Raw genomic sequence first — 23340 nt, forward strand, 5'->3', positions numbered from 1 at the left:
GGAGACTGGTTGCCCTTCGCCTCCTCCCGCGACCGCGGCGGGCACCCGCAGCGAGGTCACCGGCGCTCCCCCGAGCACACCACCACGGCAACAGCCCCACCTCAGGACAGTTGCCCAGTGCGCGGCTGCGGGCTGCGGCACGGACCAGCCAAGCGTGACGACTCCCACGGCCCGAAGGCAGAAACCGTCACGGCTCCTCGGACGCCACAACCCGGATCCAGCTACCGCGGCGCCGCCATCTTGGTGTCACATGACTCGAGCTGTCGTGCCGCGTGACCCGGAAACGTCCGCGTCAACTTCCGAACCGGAGAGCTGCGTTTCCCGAGAGCGGAGCGGGAAGGCAGGGAAGGGAGGCGGCCGCGCAGGGCGGCCTGGGAGTTGTGGTTCACGGGGCTGTGCGACTAGCGCTGGCGGAAGCGGCTGAAAGGCGGGCGGAAGCGGGCTGTGCGCGGGATAGCAGGCCAGCTGGAGACTCCCGGTTCCCGGGGCGGGCGCTGCAGATGCGCTGGGCCCGGGGATGATATTTCCGGCCGCCCACCGCGCTCTCCGGGGGCTGCCGCGGCCCGGTACTCGGGCCCTGACTCGCGCCGCCATGGAGGTGGCCCTGCGAGGCGTGCGGAAAATCCTTTGCGTGGCCGAGAAGAACGACGCGGCCAAGGGCATAGCCGACTTGCTGTCTGGCGGCCGCATGCGGCGGGTGAGGAGGTCCCCGGGCGGGCGGGACGGGGACGAGCGGCCTCTGCTCCCTCCGGGCGTCCCCGCCGTCGGGGCAGGGCGTCCGGGCGCCTGCTACGACCGACGGGCTAAACCCGTTTAGAAACGGAGTTAATGTCTCTAGTTTGTTTGGAGACCTTAGGTCCGCCTTGGGCGGCGGCGGGTGCCAAGCTGGTCTGAGACGCGGAACCGCCGGCCGAACTCCCCTGGCTTGCTCTGGAGCCTGCGGGGTCGTCGGTCTGGGTGCATCCGACGCGGCGACCTGCCCGAGCCCCTGTTCCGGCGGGCGAGGTGGCGATAGTGTCTGTTCTGGACCACGGGAGGCGCAGAGGAGAGAGACGGTGAAAAGGTTTGGGAAGGGGGTGACCGGAGGCCTTACAAGCTGTTCAGGAAGCTCTCAGTTACAAAAGTGGGCCCCGAAATGGTTTTCTGGACATATCTCGGCGCGCGGGTGGAAGTCCCTTCTTTCACATCTCAGGGTCCTCAGGCCTCTGCTTCTTGCCTATAGGTGGTGGGAACTGGAGCAGAGGTTGTACGGGTGCTGGCTGACAGCATCACCTGTTCCCAGAGCTGAGCGTCCTGGTGACCAGCCCCAGGCTATGCCAACTCCTAGGGCTCCAGGCTCCTTGAGATTGGCCTGTCTACACAGCTAACTTTCTGTATCCTTCGGCCTCCGTTTAAATGTCTCTTCTTCAGGGAACCTTTTCTTCACGTTTCTTTCCCCCAGAAGGGTCAGGGTGCAGTGTGATAAACTGTCACTGTGTCCCTTTCTACTTGGAATGCACCTCCTGGTTACAGTTCCATAATGTGCTGTGCAAGTTGCTCATCTCATCCGAGTCCCCGTCGCCCTTTCATGGACCCTCAGCTCCGAAGGAAAGAGCTGTGGCTGTTGGGTCCCCTGCTGTATCCCTCATACCCAATATGTGTGTGGAGTACAGCAGGCCCTCACTCAGCACTTCTGGGTGCACATTTGACCTCAGTCTTGAAGTTTTACCAGGCAGTGAGAACCACATAGGCTTCCCTGGTGGCTCAGACTGTAAAGCGTCTGTCTATAACGTGGGAGACCTGGGTTCAAGCCCTGGGTTGAGAAGATCCTCTGGAGAAGGAAATGGCAATCCACTCCAGTACTATTGCCTGGAAAATCCCATGGACAGAGAAGCCTGGTAGGCTAGTCTATGGGGTCGCAAAGAGTCGGACACGACTGAGCAACTACACTTTGCTCCATGTACCACATGTACAAAAGGCAACCCACTGGCTTGAAACAGCTTGGCAAGTTCAAAACTGGAAAGCTGAGAGTGTAGGGTGCTGGGGGAAGGAACAAGTGGGCATAGCAAGAGAGGATGAGAGAGCCACGTGTTTCATGGATGAGTATCAACTGTCTTGAAGGTACCATTCATCAGTGTTCACTACACCCCCAGTTTTGTTCTCTATTTAGTTCCAGGTTTTATCACACCAAGAGGAAATGCCGTAGCCATTAAGCAGTCACCCTCCTTTCCCCACTCTTCCCAGCCGCTGGGAGCCACTAATTTGCCTTGTGTCCCCAAAGATGTGTCCTGGATATGTCATACGAAGAGATTCATGTGATATGTGGCCTTTTGTGTCAGTCTTCTTTTACTTAGCATTTTTGGAAGCTTCACGTTATAGCGTGTGTTAGCACCGCATCTCTTTTCACAGCTGAATAATATCCCGTTGTATAGACAGATCGTATTTTGTTTATTCTTTCATCAGTTGGTGGGCATTTGGGTTGGTTCCACCTTTTGGCTGTTGGGAATAGAGCTGCTGTAAATGTTCGCTTACACGCAAGTTTTCATTTGAATACCCATTTTCAGTTCTTTGAGGTAAATTCCTAGGAGTGGTATTGCTGGGTCATAAATTAATTCTATCTTTAACTGTTTGAGGAACTGCCAAACTATTTTCCACACTGCCTGGAACATAATATATTCTCTCCATTGATGGTCTAGTTTTTTCATATTATGTCAACACTTTTTCCTTTTTTAATTATCACTGTTCTGGATGCATTCTAAGTTGCTTCAGTTGTGTTGTGTCTGAGTCTTTGCAAGACCTTGGACCAGAGCCCTCCAGGCTCCTCTGTCCATGGGATTCTCCTGGCAAGAATACTGGGGTGGGTTGCCAGGCCCTCCTCCAGAGGTTCTTCCCAACCCAGGCATTGAACTCCTTAAGTTTCTTGCATGGGTAGGCGGGTCCTTTACCACTAGCACCACCTGGGAAGCCCAGTTATCGCCATCCTCAGTCAGTCCAGTCGCTCAGTCCGACTCTTTGCGACCCCATGGACTGCAGCGCGCCAGGCCTCCCTGTCCATCACCAACTCCCAGAGTTTACTCAAACTCATGTCCGTTGAGTCGGTGATGCCATCCAACCATCTCATCCTCTGTCATCCCCTTCTCCTCCCACCTTCAATCTTTCCCAGCATCACGGTCTTTTTAAGTGAGTCAGTTCTTTGAATCAGATGGCCAAAGGATTGGAGTTTCAGCTTCAGCATCAGTCCTTCCAATGAATATTCAGGACTGATTTTCTTTAGGATGGACTGGTTGGATCTCCTTGCTGTTCAAGGGACTCACAAGAGTCTTTTCCAACACCATAGTTCAAAAGCATCAATTCTTCAGTACTCAGCTTTCTTTATAGTCAAACTCTCAGTCTGTACATGACTGCTGGAAAAACAATAGTTTTGACTAGACGGACCTTTGTTGGCAAAGTAATGTCTCTACTTTTTAATATGCTGTCTAGGTTGGCCATAACTTTTCTTCCAAGGAGCAAGCATCTTTTAATTTCATGGCTATAGTCATCTTCAGTGTGATTTTGGAGCTCCCCCAAAAAATAAAGTTTGTCACTGTTTCCCCATCTATTTGCCAGAAAGTGATGGGACCAGATGCCATGATCTTAGTTTTCTGAATGTTGAGTTTTAAGCCAACTTTTTCACTCTCCTATTTCACACTTATCAAGAGGCTCTTTAGTTCTTCTTTGCTTTCTGCCATAAAGGTGGTGTCATCTCCATATCTGAGGTTATTGATATTTCTCCTGGCAATTGATTCCAGCTTGTGCTTCATCCAGTCCAGCATTTCTCATGATGTACTCTGCATATAAATTAAATAAGCAGGGTGAGAATATACAGCCTTGACGTACTCCTTTCCCGATTTGGAACCAGTCTGTTGTTCCATGTCCAGTTCTAACTGTTGCTTCTTGACCTGCATACAGATTTCTCAGGAAGCAGGTCAGGTGGTCTGATATTCCCATCTCTTGAATTTTCCACAGTTTGTCGTGATCCACACAATCAAAGGCTTTGGCACAGTCGAAACCACCACCATACTAGTGGGTGTGAAATACCTTGTGGTTTTAGTTTGTGCTTCCCAAGTGACTGATGACACTGAGCATCTTTTCATATGCTTGTTAGTTGCTGGGTTGCCTTTGAAGAAATGTCTGTCCATGTCTTTTGTCCAGCTTTGAATTGTCTTTTTGTTATTGAGCTGTGAGTTCTTTCTATATTCAGGATACTAGGTCCTCCTTAGATGTATGACTTGCAGATGTTCTCATCCATTCTGTGGGTTGTTTTCTCTTTTGATAGTGTTCTTTGATACAAAAAAGTTTAATTTTGATGACATCCAGTTTATCTAATTTTCCTTTTGTTGGTTATACTTTTACTATCATGTCTAAGTATGACCAATCTAGATAGCATATTCAAAAGCAGAGACGTTACTTTGCCAACAAAGGTCCATCTAGTCAAGGCTATGGTTGTTCCTGTGGTCATGTATGGATGTGAGAGTTGGACTGTGAAGAAGGCTGAGCGCCGAAGAATTGATGCTTTTGAACTGTGGTGTTGGAGAAGACTCTTGAGAGTCCCTTGGACTGCAAGGAGATCCACCCAGTTCATTCTGAAGGAGATCAGCCCTGGGTGTTCTTTGGAAGGAATGTTGCTGAAGCTGAAACTCCAGTACTTTGGCCACCTCATGTGAAGAGTTGACTCACTGGAAAAGACTCTGATGCTGGGAGGGATTGGGGGCAGGAGGAGAAGGGGACGACAGAGGATGAGAAGGCTGGATGGCATCATTGACTCGATGGACGTGAGTCTGGGTGAATTCCGGGAGTTTGTGATGGACAGGGAGGCCTGGCGTGCTCAATTCATGGAGTCGCAAAGAGTCAGACACGACTGAGCGACTGAACTGAACTGAAGAAACCATTGGCAAACCGAAAGAGTTTTAGCTCTTATATTCAGGTCATTGATCCATTTTGGGTTAATTTTTCTGTGTGATGTTAAGTAACCTGTTTTGTGAAGTCTTTCCTCAGGCTCCTCTCCATCTATTTTCATCTCTGTTTCCAGATGCATTTTTCACAGCTCTTGATGCTGGGATCTCTGTCATGGGTCACGTTCCAGCTGCTTGTCCCTCTCTCCCATGCATGTCACTCTCTAAGACAGAGATGGGTCTGTTCACTTATTTAGCCCTCACACAGGGGTTGCTTCCCATGACATAATCCCTGCCTTTCAGGGACGTAAATTCTGAAGGAGGAGCCCAGACATCCACACGCAGAGCTCAGAATCAGGGGATGGCCTTTGCAGCTTAGTAGTAGAAAAGAATGGAAGTAACAAGTAATGGCACCAGGGGGTAAAATCAAGTCGTAGTTATGATAGGTAATTATTATTATTTTTTTTTTATGATAGGTAATTAGATACTCATCATGGAAAAGACTTGTATGTAGAAACATATATACGTTTGAGAGAAGTTCACTGTTAAGATAAAACCTTTTTTCTCCTGAATAGTAGTACTTAAACGGTAGTAACTACTGAAGATAGTTCAGAGAACATAAATGTGTATAAGCAGAGCAGTCCCACTTGGACAGTGACCACTGATAGTAACTCATAGATCTTTTGAGGATTTATATTCAGAAGAAGTCTTGTAAATTCAGTGGCAGCAACGTTATCACTTCCTGTAGAGCGCTTAGAACAGGGACTGCTCTGGCGTCTGGGGGGGAGTTTGTTTGTTTTCTCTAATTTTGACGGCATGGATGACTCTGCAGAGAGATCACTGAAGCCACCTTCTTGGTCTGTATACACAGTTTTCTTCTTTCTCTAGGCTCCAGAACTCTGCTGGAATTTAAGCAGCCCACTCCTGAGCACCTTACCCAGTCAATGGAATCATGCATAATTGAGTGCTGTCCTCAGCTGGGAACTTAGGGGGAGTCGGTCGGGGGCAAGTTTGAAATGCCAGGAAAACGTTTTGGTTCCTCAGGACAGTCCACTGGCGGAGACTGCCTGGGAGAGCTTTGCCCTGGGGTGCACACATCTTATTAGACAGGTCATCCCCCGGAAGAGGATTAGAACACAGTTTCAAGACTGTTCCCAGGAAAGTGGGGACCATGGACACATACCACGGGGGCTGGGCTGGGGCCAGGCTGTTGGCTGGACTCAGCCTGTGGCAGCCAGAGAGTCTGGGCCTTGGTACGTATCAGAGCCCATGCAGGAGTTTGTCTGAGAAGCTTTGATGCGTTCTTAGAAAGAGGTAGAAATGCTGCTGATTCAACTGTTTCTCTTCTCTGGACTAAAAGGGCTTAAGCAGCAGTTGCAGTTTGTAGGAAATGGCAACCCACTCCACTATTCTTGACTGGAGAATCTCAGGGACAGAGGAGCCTGGTGGGCTGCTGTCTGTGGGGTCGCACAGAGTTGGACATGACTGAAGCGACTTAGCAGCAGCAGCGGCACTAGACCCAGTGAACTGGTGTATCAGATATGAAAATAAATTCCCACTTTAAGTTTGCCATTGTGGCTTGAAGGGATCTGCACTCATTGTTCCCCACAGAAAATTTGTGTGAGGCTGGGGGAGAATGTTCTGGACACAATCCTCCTTGGTGCTTGCAGGTTCCCAGAGTCCCACTTTGCTTGTGTCTTGTCTTATGTGCTGTGTTGGTGTGAAACTCACACATGTAGTTACTTTCAACACCTTTTTGAAGGCTGGGATCTTCTCTGAGAGGGTCTCATTCACAGAAAAGTATAGCTAAGGAGGCAGGTGTAGGCTGGTTCCCAGGCCTGACTGGGACTCACAGCTTCACTGGATTTCAAAGCCAGAGAGAGGGACCTTACAGATGACTTTACTCAGAATAAAGTGAGGTTCAGAAAGGTGAATGACTTGCCCATGGTCCTGTTTATTGGTGCAGTTGTATGGCTGGGAAGTAGAGATATGTGTGAAGAACAGAGAACTGGTGACACACGTCGTAATCCTGTCTGGAGTAATTGTCACGTGATCTTGGACAAGTCCAGTCTCACCTGTAGAAACATGTCCGCTGACCTCAGTGGACATGACCAGGTCCCTGCTTTTCCCTGAGTGTGGAGGGGCCACTTCACAAATGGGCCTAGTGATCTCGCCTCGTATTTAGCTGTAGGAAGTTCTGTTGCATTTGTAATATTCTGCAGGAGTTTGCTTGATCCTTATGTGAGGACTCAGTTTGTCTTTTATGTGCTTTATATATTTTTTTCTATTTTTGTTTCACTTTCTAGAGGGAAGGACTTTCAAGATTCAACAAGATCTATGAGTTTGATTATCATCTGTGTGGCCAGGTAGGTGCTGCAGGGCTTCTATCCTGTGGCTGAAGGATGCTTTTGGATCCACCTGCCATCTTGCTGTACATTCCTTGGTGTGTTAGTGATGGCTAAAGAGAGAGCTTGTGTTTTAGAATTAATCAAGGAGAATTAGCCTGACCATTGTAGACAATACAGTGTCTTTTAAGAAAAACTGTTTCTGTGACCTGAAGATCACTGGTGACAGGTTATCATTTTATAATTCATAAGGAAGTCTATTTTTTATAAAACATGGTCCCAATGTAGCTGTCTATGACAAGAGACAAGCTAGTATACTGTAGTTTAAATATAAAAGGCATCATGGAGCCAGAATTAGAATGGTATTAATATTACTGTGGCTTTGGCTTTGAAGAGGTGTATTTGTTTATTTCTTTTCAGTCTTCTGGTTTGGGGAGGTTGTGTGTGTTTAGCTTTGCAGCAGAGCTAAGATGAGGGTACAGAGGTTTCCCACACACACACCCTGCCTCAACACAGCCCCCCAGCAACCCCCTCGGATGGCACCTTTGTTACAGTTGACGGGATACACGAGATCATCTATACCTGGAGTCCCAAGTTGACATTAGGGTTCACCCCGCTCTTGTGCATTCTGTGGGTTTGCATGAATGTGTACCTGTACCCACTATTAGGACCCCATGCAGAGTATTCTCACTGCCGCCAAAGCCCCTGTGCTCTGCCCATTCATCCTCCCTTCCCCCCAGCCCCCTGAGAACCACTTTTTTTCTCTTTGATAGAAGTTATAAAAGTTCCCTACTTTGACTTGGCAAAATCTAATTGCTAAAAGGCTGATGTAAAGTGGATAACCAACAAAGACCTATTGTGTATCACGTGGCACTCTACCCAGTGTTATGTGCCAGCCTGGATGGGATGGGGGTTTGGGGGGAAATGGATACACGTCTGTGTGTGGCTAAGTCCCTTCCCCGTTCACCGGAACTGTCACAACATTGTTAAATTGGCTGTACCCCAATACAAAATAAAAAGTTTGACGTTTAAAGAAAAACAAGGCTAACGTGAATTTTGTCCTCATTCAGAATGTCACCATGGTAATGACCTCAGTCTCAGGACACTTGCTGGCCCATGATTTCCGGATGCAGTTTCGCAAATGGTCAGTTCAATCCCTGGGGGCAGAACATTCTGATTATTACAGTGACCTGTAAAGCATCACGGGAAGTCTGAGGCATGTCAGTGTTAGGTAACTTACAGCAGTAAGATAACTGAGTCCATTCGGCTCCTGTAGCAAAACACAGTCAGTGGGTGTCTTGTGCAGGACAGAAACACATTTCTCCCACTTACAGAGGCCAGAGGTCGGAGCGCTAGATGGTCTTGAGAGCCGGCCAGGGCCCCTTATAAGAGCTCAAATGGCCTCCAGGAGGCCCTACCTTCTGGCACCATCCCACAGTTGTTGGGATTCCAGCCTGTGAATCTAGGAAGACACAAACGGCAGATACCATGGCAGTGACCTAGGATTAACTTGTTTGCTGTGAATTTTCACCACATGCTTAGAATAAATACACGCTTTCAGGTGTGTTCCCCAAAATACCCAGACCCCTGACCAAGCAGGGATTGAACCAGGGCTGTACAGTGAAAATGCCAAGTCCTAGCCACTGGACAACTAGGGAACTCCCCACCCAGACCTTGGGTTGCGTTTACCCTGTTGCAGATATACAGGAAAGGGCTCCAGAATTTCTTCTCAGCAGCTCCTGTTAATCCCCAGGGGAAGTGCCTCTCCGAAGGTCACAGTCTCACTCATGTCCTCTGGCTTTTTCTCGGGGCCTGTGTCTGGCAGGAACGCACCACCAGGGCACTGGGATGGCTTTCTCCCTCCTGCGCTGAGTTAGGATTTTGTGTTTTCCTTTCCAGGCAGAGCTGCAATCCTCTTGTCCTGTTTGAAGCAGAAATTGAAAAGTACTGCCCAGAGAATTTTGTAGACATCAAGGTAGGATCTTGGGAGACGCGTGGCCCTGCAGTTGAACAACCACCACGTAATTAAATGGAGAGGTTTCTATATATTTTGATGGTATTAGAACTGAGGTTTTCCACTAAACAAGGCACCATGGTTTAAAACATTCCCATCCTTTCTGTAGAGGTGAGGCCACTTCGGCTAAGTGGCTGAGGGCCCGGGTGAGCGTTTGTGTGGACTGTGGCCACCTGAGGAGATCTTGGGGGTGAGCGTGCTTCTGTCAGAGCAGCTCCTGCTCCCCGCACTGGAGGGAGAATGCAGGCCCTGAGTGGCCATCTGGCCCTGAACTCTGCTTTCTCAGGCTGTTGGGGCACCTGTCCTTGGTTCACTCCCGACTGGGGGCCCTTCTTGGGATGAATCTCAATTCAGGGTTGATTTTTTTTTTTTTAACCCAGGACATGGTCAGAACTCCTAGAGCTGAAAGTGTGTGTTAGAGCCAAGTTTCTGGGCTCCTCACGTGGGTGTCATGGTATAAACCCTGTCTTCTAGGAGCTCCCGGGCAGGCTGGCTGCTCTGGTGACCTAGCCTCCTCAGTGCCCCCGGTGGGGACAGGCCTCACCTAGCTGGCATCTCAAGGAGCCTCGCCAGCAGTGGGCAGGTCCAGTGCAGAGCTGTCGGGCGATCGCTCCGCAGGGCCTGCTCTTACCCTCTTATCCCAACTGGGCGTTTCAGAAAACTCTGGAGCGAGAGGCCCAGCAATGCCAGGCCCTGGTGATTTGGACCGACTGCGACAGAGAGGGTGAAAACATTGGGTTTGAGGTCATCCACGTGTGCAAGGCCGGTGAGTATCTGAGGCCACAGTGGGTGGTGCTCAGCCCAGGTCCCCCTGCCAGACTCACCAGGCGTGTGTCAGGGCTTGGCCCCCATAGCCCAGGGCTTGTTGCCTGTTTGGTCCAGGCTGTACGATGCCTGGACATTAAATAACCATTGACATCCGCTGAATGATTTCAGGTAAGTGAGAGGGTGACCTGAAGGCCACTGTTGGGCTTCAGAGAGTGGGGGTGCTTTTCCCTAGGCCCAAGGCCCAAGACAGCAAGGGACGTGGGCATTCTCGCGAGACTCACTAGGCTTCTTCAGCTGGTTGCTGAGATGCATTCAGCCCCTGTTTCTGACAGCTCTCAGCCTGGCCACCACAAGGCTTCCCTCTTAGGCAGCACATGGCTAATTTAACTGAACCAGTGAAGTTGGACACCATAGCCTCTTGGACTGGTTCACCCCCTCAGGGTTCAGGGTGGTTTGGGAGCAGCGAGCCCGTGTGACCAGCCTGCCCCGTGCCCCCTCTGTTGCGCAGTGAAGCCCAGCCTGCAGGTGCTGCGAGCCCGTTTCTCCGAGATCACCACCCGCGCTGTCCGGACGGCATGTGAAAACCTTACGGAGCCCGACCAGAGAGTGAGCGATGCCGTGGATGTGAGGCAGGAGTTGGACCTGCGGATCGGTGAGGAGGGGGCTATGGGGGTGGGGGACTGGGGCTTGGGCGCGCATCCAGCCATGACCTTGCCATCTGTGGTGTCTACTTCTGTCCATCCTCTCTGCCAGGGGCGGCCTTCACCAGGTTCCAGACGCTGCGGCTGCAGAAGATCTTCCCCGAGGTGCTGGCAGAGCAGCTTATCAGCTACGGCAGCTGCCAGTTCCCCACCCTGGGGTTCGTGGTGGAGAGGTTCAAAGCCATTCAGGCATTTGTGCCAGAAGTCTTCCACAAGATCCGAGGTGTGGGCCGGGGCCTGTGGGGCAGCCCGGGTACTGGTCCAGGGGGTGGTTTGTGCCTCGCCGTCTTCGCCCCCTTGTCATGTGTCTGAGGTGGCTCTTGCTGTCCCTGTGATGGGCCTCTCTCTCCGAGTCATGGCCTTCCTGTGTCTCCGACAGTGACTCATGACCACAGGGACGGCGTGGTAGAGTTCAGCTGGAAAAGGCATCGTCTCTTCAATCACACGGCATGTCTCGTCCTCTACCAGATGTGCATGGAGGTGAGAAGGTCTGAGAAGGTCTAGGAAGGTGGTGATTTGGGAAGACTGTCCTGGGACTTCCCAAGCTGCTCCTCTCTGTCCTGTGTCCCACGGGACTGCAGTTTTCAGCATGCATCTCAGGACATCAGCTTTTGGCACCAGTAAGACCCCATGAAAACAGTTTTGACTGTGGAAGGAAAGACTTGTAGAACTTTCAGGTGAAACCAGGAATGTTAATAAATGTGTAGCTGGAATCTGTCCCAAAACAGTGCACTCTCGCCAGAGGCAGATAAGGACCCGCTAGGCCAGCCAGGAACCACAGATCCTGGAGCTGGAAGCTGGGGAACTGGGTAGAAGCAGGTGCTCTGCAGGCCCTGAGAACTGGGGAAGATGCTTGGCCGGCCACGGTGACCTCAGCTTTCCCTATCTTCCCAGGATCCCAGGGCGATGGTGGTAGAGGTCAGGTCAAAAGCCAAGAGCAAGTGGAGGCCTCAGGCTCTGGACACTGTGGTACGTTCTGGATGGGAGTTGGTGGGGGGCGTTGTGCCAGCCCCAAGGAGCCCTGGCGTCCGTGGGGGGGCACCAGCTTCTGCTGCAGAATGTGCCCAGGGGCATCTGTCTTCCTGGTGCCACGCAGGAAGGAAAACAGACCCCAGAACAGGACGTGCTCGAGCAGCTAATAAACGTGTCGTAACTGCTCTGTGCGGGGCGTGGGGAACGAGCAGGGAGAGAAGTCACCGAAGCGTCCCAGCCTTGGGTGGTTGCTGCTGCGGTTTTGGTGTTGTCCTCTGTTTTCCCTGTCTTTTTTAACAGCGTTGTTATTGGAATAGCTAGTTTTTTCCACCAAAGTGGAAAAGCATTTTCTTTGTTTCTGCATAATCTGTGTAAACCTCATTTTGCATACCCACTTTATGAACCTGCCCCCAAATAGGGCGTCTCAAATTTTGTGACCCCAGGAAAAGCCACCTAGCAGGACACCTTAGGGTGCCGCTTCCCAGCCCCCACTCTTCAGGAGAGTTCAGGGTGTGTTCACTCTGAAGGTGGAGCCTGTGGGACGGCAGGGGCAGCACGGGTTACAGGCTGTGTGCAGTGGCCCTACGTGCGTCATCCCTTGCTGGTTGACGTGCTCAGATATGTAGCCAGCAGCATTTTCAGAGGGCCCCCCCCACCAAGGGAAGGGATAGCTGGTGACCCCCTGAATGCCTGCATGGATGTTTGTCACCATCGGAGGCCCCGAGGTCTGGATGGTGTCCCCAGAGTGCAGGTTTCAGACTGCGGCAGTGGAATAAGTCCTTTAGCCCGTTGTTAGAAACGCAGTTCCTGGCCCCGCCCCTGTCCAGCCCTCCTCGTCAGATCCCTTAGTGCCTGTGCCCAGGAGTGTGTCCACTCCTGTCCCCACTCATTCTGGCTTCTGCACTGAGTCCGACAACCCCTGGGCTGTGGCCTGACTGTCTGACGGGCCTGGAATCCTTCCCCAGCACAGCCTTTTACACGTGTGTGACGCAGCCAGGGTGATGGCCGAGGGGTGCTGAAGAAGAGGGTGTGGACGTTGTGTTCTCTGACCCATGCTCTGTCACACATCTGACAGGAGCTGGAGAAGCTGGCATCTCGGAAGTTGAGGATAAATGCTAAAGAAACCATGAGGATTGCAGAAAAGCTCTACACCCAAGGGTAAGCCTGAGTCCTCGTTTGGGAAGAGAGTTTGATGCGTCTAAATCAGGGTGAAGCATCTTAGAACTTGAGCTCGTGGGGAAACCAGACTGTCTAGATGTCACCAGCTCTCCATGGAGAGACTTTGGCCTTGTCTTCTTTTAGAATGGAAAGGGCACGTCAGAGTCACTTCAACCTAAAATAAGATCCCACAGAGTACGTCCAGATCCCACTGTTGACCTCTCGTAGACGGGGCGCGGGAACCCTGCAGGGCAGGCCGCACGTGTGGCACCTGTGTGCCTGTGGGAGGGCGGGGCTGGGGTGGGCGGCCTGGAACCGGCTCTGACCCCTCGGAGTGACCCACAGGAGTGCCTGCTGCTCCTCCCCTTGGGGTCTCGTCTCGGGACTTCCCCAGGGTTGGGCACCGCAACGTCTTGGATCAGATGGGCTGCTACTGGGGTCACCAGTGTTCTTGGGTCAGTTCAGTCGTTTCTCGACCACCTCAGCCGTTTTTCATTGTGTGTGTTTGGCCTTGTCTAGGTACATCAGCTATCCTCGAACTGAAACGAACATTTTCCCCAAAGACCTAGACCTGGCGGCACTGGTGGAGCAACAGACCCCGGATCCACGCTGGGGGGCCTTTGCTCGAAACATTCTAGAGCGCGGTGGCCCCACCCCACGCAATGGGAATAAGTCTGACCAAGCGCACCCTCCCATCCACCCCACCAAATACACTGACAGCCTGCAGGTGGGTATTCCTGGCCATGCTGCCTCAGGACCACGAGGAGGTCAGGGCTCAGGCCTAGGTTGAATCTGCTCTGTGGGATCTGACTTCAGGAACAGCGTGACTGAAAATTTCTTTTCCATTGTGGGGAAGAGATGTCATATCAACACTCTCCTCCCACAGTCTGTGCCTGGCTTCACTGAGGGATCCCACAGCCCATCCAGGCCCCGCACCATGCTGTCCCCTCCCTCCACTGCTTCCCTGACCCTCCCGCAGACCAAGCGGCCCTTCGCTGAGCCCTTACACAGCCCCCACCTTCTCCCCCTGAGACTGGGCTGGTCATGCAGCATGACATCTGATGGTTGTGTGCATGTGCTGGATTTGCTGGGCTTGGCTTTGAAGGATTGTATTCGACAGGCGTTTGCACCGTGGCTGTGTGTGTGGATGTCACATCTCCCTTGCAGACGTTCTTAGAGGAGGATTTGGGATCTGAGTGTGAACGTCTTACAGGCTCCTGCCAGGGGGCCTCACTGTGTCTCTAGTAACTGAAAGGGCAGAGGTTACCGTTACCCTGTGTTTGTGGTAGGTCTGGGGCTGCCTGAGTGTCTTCACGCCGCATGTCCTGCATACACGGGCCCTCTTGGAAACTTGCTTTCACCTTTTTTCCTGCTCAGACAGGCTTTACCTCAGAGGAGTTGCTTTCCAGTCTTGAGGGAAGGGGACTCCACTTGTGAAGTTTATGGGCCTGAACCCACAAGCAGCATGGATTTGCCTGCCCTGCACACGGGTGTGGAGCTCTGGGCTGGGAGGCAGCACTGGCCAGACAGTGTCTGGAGGCGCTTGGGTTCCTCTTCTGCCCGCAGGGGGATGAGCAGCGACTGTACGAGCTCATCGTCCGCCACTTCCTGGCCTGCTGCTCGCAGGATGCCCAGGGCCAGGAGACCACTGTGGAGATCGACATCGCGCAGGAGCGCTTCGTGGCCCACGGCCTCATGATCCTGGCCCGGAACTATCTGGACGTGTACCCGTATGATCGCTGGAGTGACAAGGTGACGCGTCTGGGCGGGGGACCGTCCTATTCCTGGCTCAGGGACCAGGTGGGCTGACCATTGCGTCTCTGCCTCTGTAGACCCTCCCTGTCTATGAGCAAGGCACCTGCTTTCAGCCCAGCACTGTGGAGATGGTGGACGGGGAGACCAGTCCCCCCCAGCTGCTCACCGAGGCTGACCTCATTGCCCTCATGGAGAAGCACGGCATTGGTCAGTAGCTGGTTGTCATAGTAACTGGTACTCCTTAGCTGAAGTGAGGCTGTCTTCTCCGTAATTCATAGCTGAAGGGCGGCTCAGGAGCAGTGAAGAGCTTGCCTCAGGGCACAGAGTGTGTGAGCCGTGAGCCCCTGGGTCCAGGTGACGCCACAGTCGGCGCCCTTGGCCGCGGCCCTGTGCGTCCGCAGGTGGACACAGGCGCTCCCCATCACTCAGGCTCACCTGGGCCACGCTGACCAGCGTTCTTGGCCCTCACAGGGATTTGTTGGTTTTTGTTGTATATTTAGCAAGGTACCAACATTTAAAACTGTGAAGACCCACGTAAAAACAGGTACCTTCTTCTTCAGGAGCATCAGGGTTTGGCGGCTTGGCAGCCGAGAGTGGCGGTTGTTTTTTGGCAGTCACGCTTGGCTTTGTTCACCTGCTCAGCACGTGCAGGGCCCCCATGCGATCTGAGTCTGCCTCTCGGGTTCTTCATGGATGACCATGTGCTTAGCTTCTGATAAAGTATTTCCCATAGTTGTTTAAAAATCAGATTTTTTTTTTTTCTTAAAGAAACTGGGCCAGAATACTTTTTCCCATTAGTCCTGTGGCCCAGGCTTTACAGGTGGGTTCCTTGTGACTGACCTGCTGCCCCTCAGTTTTCACCACAGCTCTAAGGGCAGCTGAGTCCAGGGCGACCAGCGCCACAAGGGGTGGGAGTATAGGGAGAGGGTGGAGCAGGGCAGAGCCCCAGCCCTCACTGCAGAGGGAGGTGGGGGGAGGAGCTTACAGGGGATTTACAGCGGGATGTGACTGCTGGAGTGAGTGGGTGTGAAGGAGAGGTGAGGTTGCTGCCGAGGCTTCTGCACGGCTGGCTCTGAGTGGAGTTGTGTCCCCTGGAGTAGGAAGTCCAGGCAGAGGAAGGGGCCTGTGGGGCTGGGGGCTAAGGATGAGCCTGAGTGACAGGAATGGCCTGCAGGTACGGACGCCACGCACGCTGAGCACATCGAGACCATCAAGGCCCGGATGTACGTCGGGCTCACGCCAGATAAGCGCTTTCTCCCTGGGCACCTGGGCATGGGGCTCGTGGAAGGTGAGGAGCTGGGGGCTTTGGGGGTGATGGTCACGAAGCCCCACAGTGTATCCAGGCCACACGACGCTACTCTTTTCCACAGGCTATGACTCCATGGGCTACGAGATGTCCAAGCCTGATCTGCGGGCCGAGCTGGAGGCTGACCTGAAGCTCATCTGCGAGGGGAAGAAGGACAAGCTGGTGGTCCTGCATCAGCAGGTGCAGAAGTACAAGCAGGTGTTCATCGAAGCCGTGGCCAAAGCCAGGAAGTGAGTGCTGGGCGGCCCGCTGGGCCCTGGGGATGGCCGCTCCGTGCACTGTGGCCTTGCCAGGCACTCACCCCACCTGCAGTTTCCCTTCTCTCCATCCGTTTGTTTGGCTCCTCACACCAGAGCCTTGTCAGCCTGGCAGCCACAGCCAGGAGGGTCTGGTCCAGTCGTTCTGGGCTTTAGATATGCCATCTCCATCCCATCCTGAGTTAGCAGGTGGTGGTTTGCCTGTGGGTGCACCAAGTGTGGGCGTGTGCCCCGTTTTCTTGGGCCTTCGGGGGTGCCCGTGGCCAGTAGAGTGTCTATGTATTCTGTTGGAAATAACACATTTTTTTACTCCATGCCAATTTTGAAAAGAAATGCACGAGCCATTTAGACTTGATTCCAGACTATCTGGAGTGTGTGCATGGCCTAAGGTCTGCTTGCTGTGGGGCAGGTGGTGAGGCAGGGGCACCTGCCTGCAGCTGGATCACTCCCAGGAGCGGCCACCTCGGGAGCGGCCACCTCGGGAGCAGGCCACGTGGCCCCCATGGCCCCGTTTGTGGGAGAATGCTGTGTGAGTCACACGTGCATGATGGGCGCCTGACTTGAAATGCTCTCCGTTTCCTCAGGTTGGACGAGGCCTTGTCCCAGTACTTCGGGGCGGCTACAGAGGTAGCCCCACAGGACGCCCTCCCGGCTGTGCCCGAGCCCATCAGGAAGTGTCCTCAGTGCAGCCGGGACATGGTTCTTAAGACCAGAAAGAGTGGCGGGTCAGTGTCTGGCTATGCCTCACCCTACCCCCGCCCCTGAGGCCCAGTACTGTCATGCAGGCCCATCCTCTGGTTCTGTGTCCTATTTAAAAGCCCAGACTGGGTGCTGGTGCTGAAATGGTGGCCTCGGGTGTGAGGCCTCGTGGGAATTGAGGGCTGGTGGAGGCAGGGCTTGTCCCCTGGGGATGGACGATGCTCCATGGACGGTGGCGCAGGCCTCCTGATCAGTGACCCACTGAGCCCGTCTGCTCCTCACAGAGCTGCAGGAGGGTGAGGCCTGTGTTCTTTGAGGCGCGTCCAGCTGGGGGCTCGGAGGGCACCCTGGGCAGCCAGGCCCCACTTCAGTCTGGGCGCTGGTGGCGGCTTGGTGGTTTCTCATCAGGAGACAGCATCAGCAGTGATTGAGGGGGTTTCAAGGACACAAGTGCAGGCTGGCCCTCCCGTCACTTGGTGTCACGGACCATGTCTCCAGAAGCTTGAGTATCACCTGTGATCAGACATAAGTGTCCCCACCAATGGCACCGTCCCAGCGTCGGGGCCGCCCATCTGACCCGGCCTTGCTCCCCAGGTTTTACCTCGGTTGCACGGGCTTCCCTGAGTGTCGGTCGGCTGTCTGGTTCCCGGACAGCGTGCTGGAGGCCAGCAGGGATGTGAGCGTGTGCCCAGTGTGCCAGCCGCACCCAGTTTACAGGTGAGATGGACACTCGACTGGCCCTTGGACCTTTGGTCATGTGTCAGAAATCACAAGGATCTCAGAGAACTTATGCTTATGAGGATTTACCACATTCTCAAAGTGAAAGCAGGTTTTTAAATATTTGTTAATTTGTAACAATTGCATACTAACAGATAGGTCTTTAGGATACAATTTATTTTCAAAGCAAAAAAATGAGAACAGCTTGTGTTCCAATGTTGCCAGAATAACATCTGGGTTAACAGTAGGGCAGAGCCGCTTGCTGCTGGGCGCCATTACCAAGCCATAAGCCAAGAGGCCCTGGACCTTGCTGCAGTGGGGCCCGAGGACAGGCATTTTTCAGAGGCACCTTGGTGTGGGCGGTTGACTGGGTCCCAGAGCCCACCCCCCCAGCCCCCTCCTCCCTCTTGTGAGGTGGCTGTGCCTTGTGTGGCTTCCCTGGGGTGGGGGTCGGGGACAGCCCCCTGTGGACCCAGGAGAAGACTCTTAACCCAAGGATTGAGTGCTTTGTCATCTTCTGTTCTCACAGGTTGAAGTTCAAGTTTAAACGAGGCAGCCTGCCCCCAACCATGCCCCTAGAATTTGTCGGCTGCATCGGCGGGTGTGATGAGACCCTGAGGGAGATCCTGGCCCTCAGGTTCTCCCAGGGCGCTGCCCGAGTCAGCCAGCCTGCCAGCCAGACCTCCGGCTACCTGCAGGCTAGCCAGTCCCTGAACAGAATGGACAGTGGCCAGCAGGGCCAGCCCCGGCCCCCCGTCACCAGGCCCTCGAAGGCTTTGACCAGGACTCTTCCTCCACCCGCCGTTGAGAGTGAGAGCAACTCGGTGACCTGCAACTGTGGCCAGGAGGCCCTGCTGCTCACCGTCCGGAAGGAGGGCCCCAACCAGGGCCGCCAGTTCTACAAGTGTGGCAGTGGTGGCTGCAGCTTCTTTCTATGGGCTGACAGCGGCCACCCAGGAGCCGGGCCTCCCTCCTCAGCGTCCAGACCCCCAGGCGGCCCCCTGGAACACCCCCCGGGCTCAGGGACTCTCTTGGGCGGGTCCAGCAGGCCTGGCAGTGGTGGCAGCGGTGGCGCATCCTGCCTGTGTGGCCAGCCGGCTGTCACGCGCACCGTGCAGAAGGAGGGGCCCAACCAGGGCCGCCAGTTCCACACGTGTGCCCAGCCCCGTGAGCACCAGTGCGGCTTCTTCCAGTGGGTGGACGAGAACGTGGCCCCAGGTGAGGGGTGGGGCTGCCCTCCCTACCAGGACTTCACACCCGCGGGGTCACGGGCAGCCTGCTCTGCCCCGGGCAAATGCCCGGCACTGCACAATACTCCATGTACAGCTGCTCTTGTCTCCGTTGGGTGGTGGTTGTGGTCGTGCCTCCCAGACAGGGACCATGAGGCCCACACTGGCCACGTGGCCTGTTGGGATCCCCACGGTGGGGCTTGACCTGGGAGCCCCTCCTACCGTTGTGAAGCTGGCAGGGTCTGTGTCGGGGCCTGGTGTAGTAAGACGGAAGCCCTGTCCCTGACATTTGGAACCTGCCCCACGTTACACGGTTTGAGTCGGCCCCCCGCAGATGGGTGTGGGGAGAACCACTGCCCAGACAGAGGGTCAAGGTAGATGAGGTACCTGAAGGTACCTGGTCATGTGTCTGAGAGAGACCGAATGGCCTTGTATGTCTGTATGTCCTTGAGCCGTTTGGTGTGGTTTCTCAGCCTGTTTACTCAGTAAGATGGGCGCCTTCTCCCTTTCTCTCATTCCTATTAACCTACAGCTGTGATCCTGACACATACGTGGCAGGTCTGCACACACAGGAAGAGCCCAGAGCCTGGGTGCAGGCCAGGGGTTGGAGACGCCACTGCTCCAAGGGACTCACGTCTGCCTTGTAGGAGGCAGTCTGTCTAGGAGGCATCAGGGCTGGACCACCTCCCGCACGGCGGGCATCAGGGTCTCCTGTTGGGAGGAGGTGGTGTCTTTGGTCCTGGGTGACGGGGCAGTCCATGCTGTGAGGCTCCTGAGGGACAGGGAGGGTCCAGAGCTCAGGCTCCTCGAACGGCGGGTGGGAGCGAGTGTTGGTTACAGCCAACGTGTCTTTGTCGCATGCGCACGCGATCGGGTGGCTGGGCTAATAGGTCCTCGTCTCTGCATGTGAGGTGACATGGGCCCCTAACCAAGGCCATGGTGGCAAGGCTCTCGGAGGGCATTCCCGTCTGCACTCAGCAACCTTCCATTCTCCCCACAGGGACCTTCGGAGGCCCCCTCTGGCCAGGAAGCAGGAGAGGAACCCAGGGGCTGGAGGCCAGAAGCAAGAGGCCTCGGGCCGGCTCCTCAGACACAGGGTCTGCAGCCAAGAAACCCCGGAAGTGCAGCCTTTGCCACCAGCCTGGACATACCCGTCCCTTCTGTCCTCAGAACAGATGAGGCAGCGTCGGGCTGAGGGGGCCCCCTGCCCTTCTTCCCATCCTTATGTCTTAGGAAGCACGTTGTTTCTCAGGGTCCACCAGCAGCTCTCGGGGTTTGGCCTGTTTGTTGAGTCCGGGTCCAGATCTCTCTCTGCTGGACAGTGGCCCTGTGTGCAGGACCCAGGAACACTGTGTCTACGGCTGAGCAGCCACAGAGGCTGCCTTCTGTGACTCACAGGGGCTGTGCTGTCAGCGCCTTAGTGGAGATTGGCCCTGTCTGCAAGGGGCTTCCACCCACAGATGGCCTGAGAAAGGGTGGGATGCCAGGGAGAGGCTCCTGTTTGGAGGTTGTGTCTGCAGAAGGTTTTTGCTTCTTTATTAAGAAGCTGCAGCCAGGATGCCCCACAGCTCAGGTGCCTCAGTAAAGAATCCAGCCCCTTGACCCTGGCAGTGTAGCATCTGGGGAAGTTTGGCAGGACACTGGGCAGTGCTGACCTGCCTTGCCTCCCCCAGCTCCACCACTGTCCTTTGGGGCAAAGAAGAACTGGTGCAGATGCTGCCGTTTCGGCCTCCCAAGAACCATGGAGCTGAGTGGGAGTCGGTGGACTTTGGTCTGCAGCTCAGATGATAAGTAGGAGTAAGCTGAGCATGACTGAGTTGTATGGCTGCTGAAGCAGCAACCTGTTCTGGGACTCCTGGCCCCAAACCCTTCCCTCAGACCAGCCCTCACACCTGGACTGGACAGTGGGCTGCCCAGAACTGCTCCTGGAGCCTCTGGTCACTGGGTGTTGGTCTTAGCCCAGTGGCCCAGTCCACTTTGTCCCTTTGGTTTTCACCTGTGCTGACCATCTCACATAAACAGCCGCATAGTCGTGGCCCCTCTCTGCTTCCCTCTTGGTGCCCGTCTCCTGGGGTGGCCCTCACGGTCACGCAGCGGTGCCTTCTGTGATTTTCTGACTGAGCTAGTCCGCTGTGTTCACTCGTCATCAGTTGATGGACACGGGGGTGTTTCCACTGCCTGGCTGTTGGGAGCAGTATAGCTGTAAACTTCTGCGTGCAAGTTATTTGAACACCTGTATTTTTGGGGATCCACACTTAAGAGTGGGGTTGCTGGGTCAGTTAATTCTATGCACTAAGCTCTCCACAGCAGCTGCGCCATTTTACCTTCTCACCAGAGTTCCCCTTTCTCCACATCCTTGCCGACGTGCCCTTGCCCATATTGCCATCCTCATGGGCCTGAGGTGGCATCTCATGGCTTTTACTTGCATATCCCCAGTGACCACTGCAGTTGGGCATGCTTTTCACCACTCACATGGCCTTTCATGTTTCTTTGGAGAAATGAAAGGTCTTTTTTAAGACCTTTGCCCGTTTTTCAGTGGGGTGGTTTGTGCTTTTGCTGTTGAGTTGAAGGATACGACCTTCAACTCATCTGTAGGTTGCAATCTCTCCACGGGGATCTCCCGTGCCCACCAGGACCAGAAATGCCGAGTGGGACTGGGGGTCCTGGGCTGGGCCTTCACAGGGTGTCAGGTTCTGGGGGCAGGGTTGCTGTTGGCACAGGTAGTGAGACCATCACACAGATGGGTGGACACTGTGAGGGAGATTTCCACACAGGCCTCCCAGGATGCTGGGCAGAGGCCCCGCTGCCCTCGGGGTGCATCGGCCACCTTTCCCCCCAGACCTCTGTCTCAGGTTCCTGAGCTGCCTCCGTGTTCAGCTCAAAGGTGGGAGGGGCCTGCTCCGCAGGGCAGGGGTGCACCATCCTGTCTTCACCAGTATTCATGCTGGGCAGGGGTGCAGGGTCAGCCTGGAAAGTTCCCTGAGGTCATACAGGCGGGCGAACCTGAGGCCCACGAGCTGAACTGCTGGCTCAGGAAGTGGGTGGCTTTGCTGAGAACACCCAGAGCACCGTCCAGGCCCCGTGGTGGCCCTGGGAGCACTGGGCTGGTGACACCAGCTTTGGTGTCTGTCCTTAGTGAACTGAGTGCCACCAAACAGTTACGTTACTGGGGTTTTTAACTTTTTAATTTTTTTTATTTGGACAGTATTTAAAAGACTATCCTGATTATAAAAGAATATGCTTAAAAATGCAAATGCGTCAGATGTATGTGACTTAAACCAGGCTGAAGGCTGCTCATCCTGGAGGGGACCAGGCTGGGGACAGCAGTGGTCCTGGATTAGAGGCAAGGGCTTCCCTCTCCCATCCAGCTCCAGCCTGGCCCGTCAGGGCCCTTGGACCTTGACTACAACCCGGTCAGGAGGCTTGGTGAGATCCCCAGGGACCTGAGTGTGGCTGTGCCCAGCAGGCCCCAGTCTGCAGCCTCAGCGAGAGAGTGCCTGTGCAGACTTTGATCAGGGCTTTTTCTGTTTAGTAATTGCACAGCCTGAAAGCACTGGCTGCGTCGGCTCTGGATGTGATGCACTGTCCTAAGGGGTCCTGCTTGCGAGTTAATCCATGAAAGGACTTGTCTAGTCTGGACACTTTCCAGAGGCCCCCAACTTTGACGGACACTGGACCATCTGTCTCGGTCACTGGTTCGGGAGTGCCTTGCTCTGTGCCAGCACTGGGTTAACACCCCACCCCCACCTGTGAAGTAGGTATTCTGGACCCCTCATCTTACAGGGAGGAGGCCAAGGCTGCCCCACCTCCAGCCTGTCCCCTTGCAACCATCACAGCTGCTCACCACCGAAGGCACTCAAGCCAAGCAGCTCCTGAGACCATGTGACCTAACAGTCCTTGGGGAAACCAGTCTCCTGCCCTCTGCCCCTCTGCAGAGCCACTGAGCCCATGGGAATACCCGGGAGGCAGGTCCCTCCTTATCCGCAGAGGCCACTGGCCCTGCAACCAGAGTGCCCAAGAGCACCTCCTCCAGCCTTGTCCCCATGTCCCAGGTGGGAGGGGGTCGCCTCAGGACATGGGACAAGAAGGAGGGGCCTGGCACAGCTGTGGCGGCCTCACCCCAAGCCCATGTGGCCCCAAGCCCTCCTCCCTGGCTCGTTTGCCACACGGGGTTACATGGGAGCCACAGCTCCCACAGGGACACCTAGACACGCCTGCGTCCCCGTCTATACAAAGCAGGGAGCCTGCCCTCCACTTGAGGGTCCATGTCTCTCTGCATGTGGACCACTGCTGGCCAAAGGGCCCCCTGGCAGCCCCGCCCATCCAGGTTACAGGGCTCCAGGGGTCAGGCTTTTTGGAAGAAAGAAAACCCTGACCAGCTGGTGCCTATTACTAAAGCTAGATGCCACTCCAGGTCAGTCTCCTGCTTCCAGGTTGAGCCCAAGCCCCTCTGGCCAAGCTCACAAAGCCTCAAATGGCTGCATGTAAGAGCCCAATATGCGTCTCACG

General features: G+C 54.5%; 1 protein-coding gene across 2 annotated transcripts; it reads left to right on the forward strand.

The window, feature by feature from the left end:
- The first annotated feature begins 328 nt into the window (after positions 1 to 328).
- Positions 329 to 22079, forward strand: TOP3A (DNA topoisomerase III alpha). Of its 2 annotated transcripts, XM_027519648.1 has the most exons (19): positions 329 to 697; positions 7217 to 7276; positions 8326 to 8399; positions 9155 to 9230; positions 9927 to 10035; positions 10546 to 10689; positions 10791 to 10961; positions 11118 to 11218; positions 11633 to 11707; positions 12786 to 12868; positions 13388 to 13595; positions 14435 to 14620; positions 14701 to 14830; positions 15798 to 15911; positions 15994 to 16159; positions 16771 to 16911; positions 17480 to 17602; positions 18132 to 18820; positions 19832 to 22079. In XM_027519648.1, the coding sequence occupies exons 1-19, from the start codon at positions 518 to 520 to the stop codon at positions 20008 to 20010; spliced, it is 3009 nt and encodes a 1002-aa protein (XP_027375449.1). In that variant the 5' UTR covers positions 329 to 517; the 3' UTR covers positions 20011 to 22079. The 2 variants fall into 2 exon arrangements, with proteins under 2 accessions (XP_027375449.1, XP_027375450.1); XM_027519649.1 differs by lacking the exon at positions 8326 to 8399 and having other exon boundaries at positions 435 to 697.
- The last annotated feature ends 1261 nt before the right edge of the window (positions 22080 to 23340 follow it).

The sequence above is a fragment of the Bos indicus x Bos taurus genome, chromosome 19, assembly GCF_003369695.1.
Source record: "Bos indicus x Bos taurus breed Angus x Brahman F1 hybrid chromosome 19, Bos_hybrid_MaternalHap_v2.0, whole genome shotgun sequence".
In the NCBI taxonomy this organism is placed as follows: domain Eukaryota; kingdom Metazoa; phylum Chordata; class Mammalia; order Artiodactyla; family Bovidae; genus Bos; species Bos indicus x Bos taurus.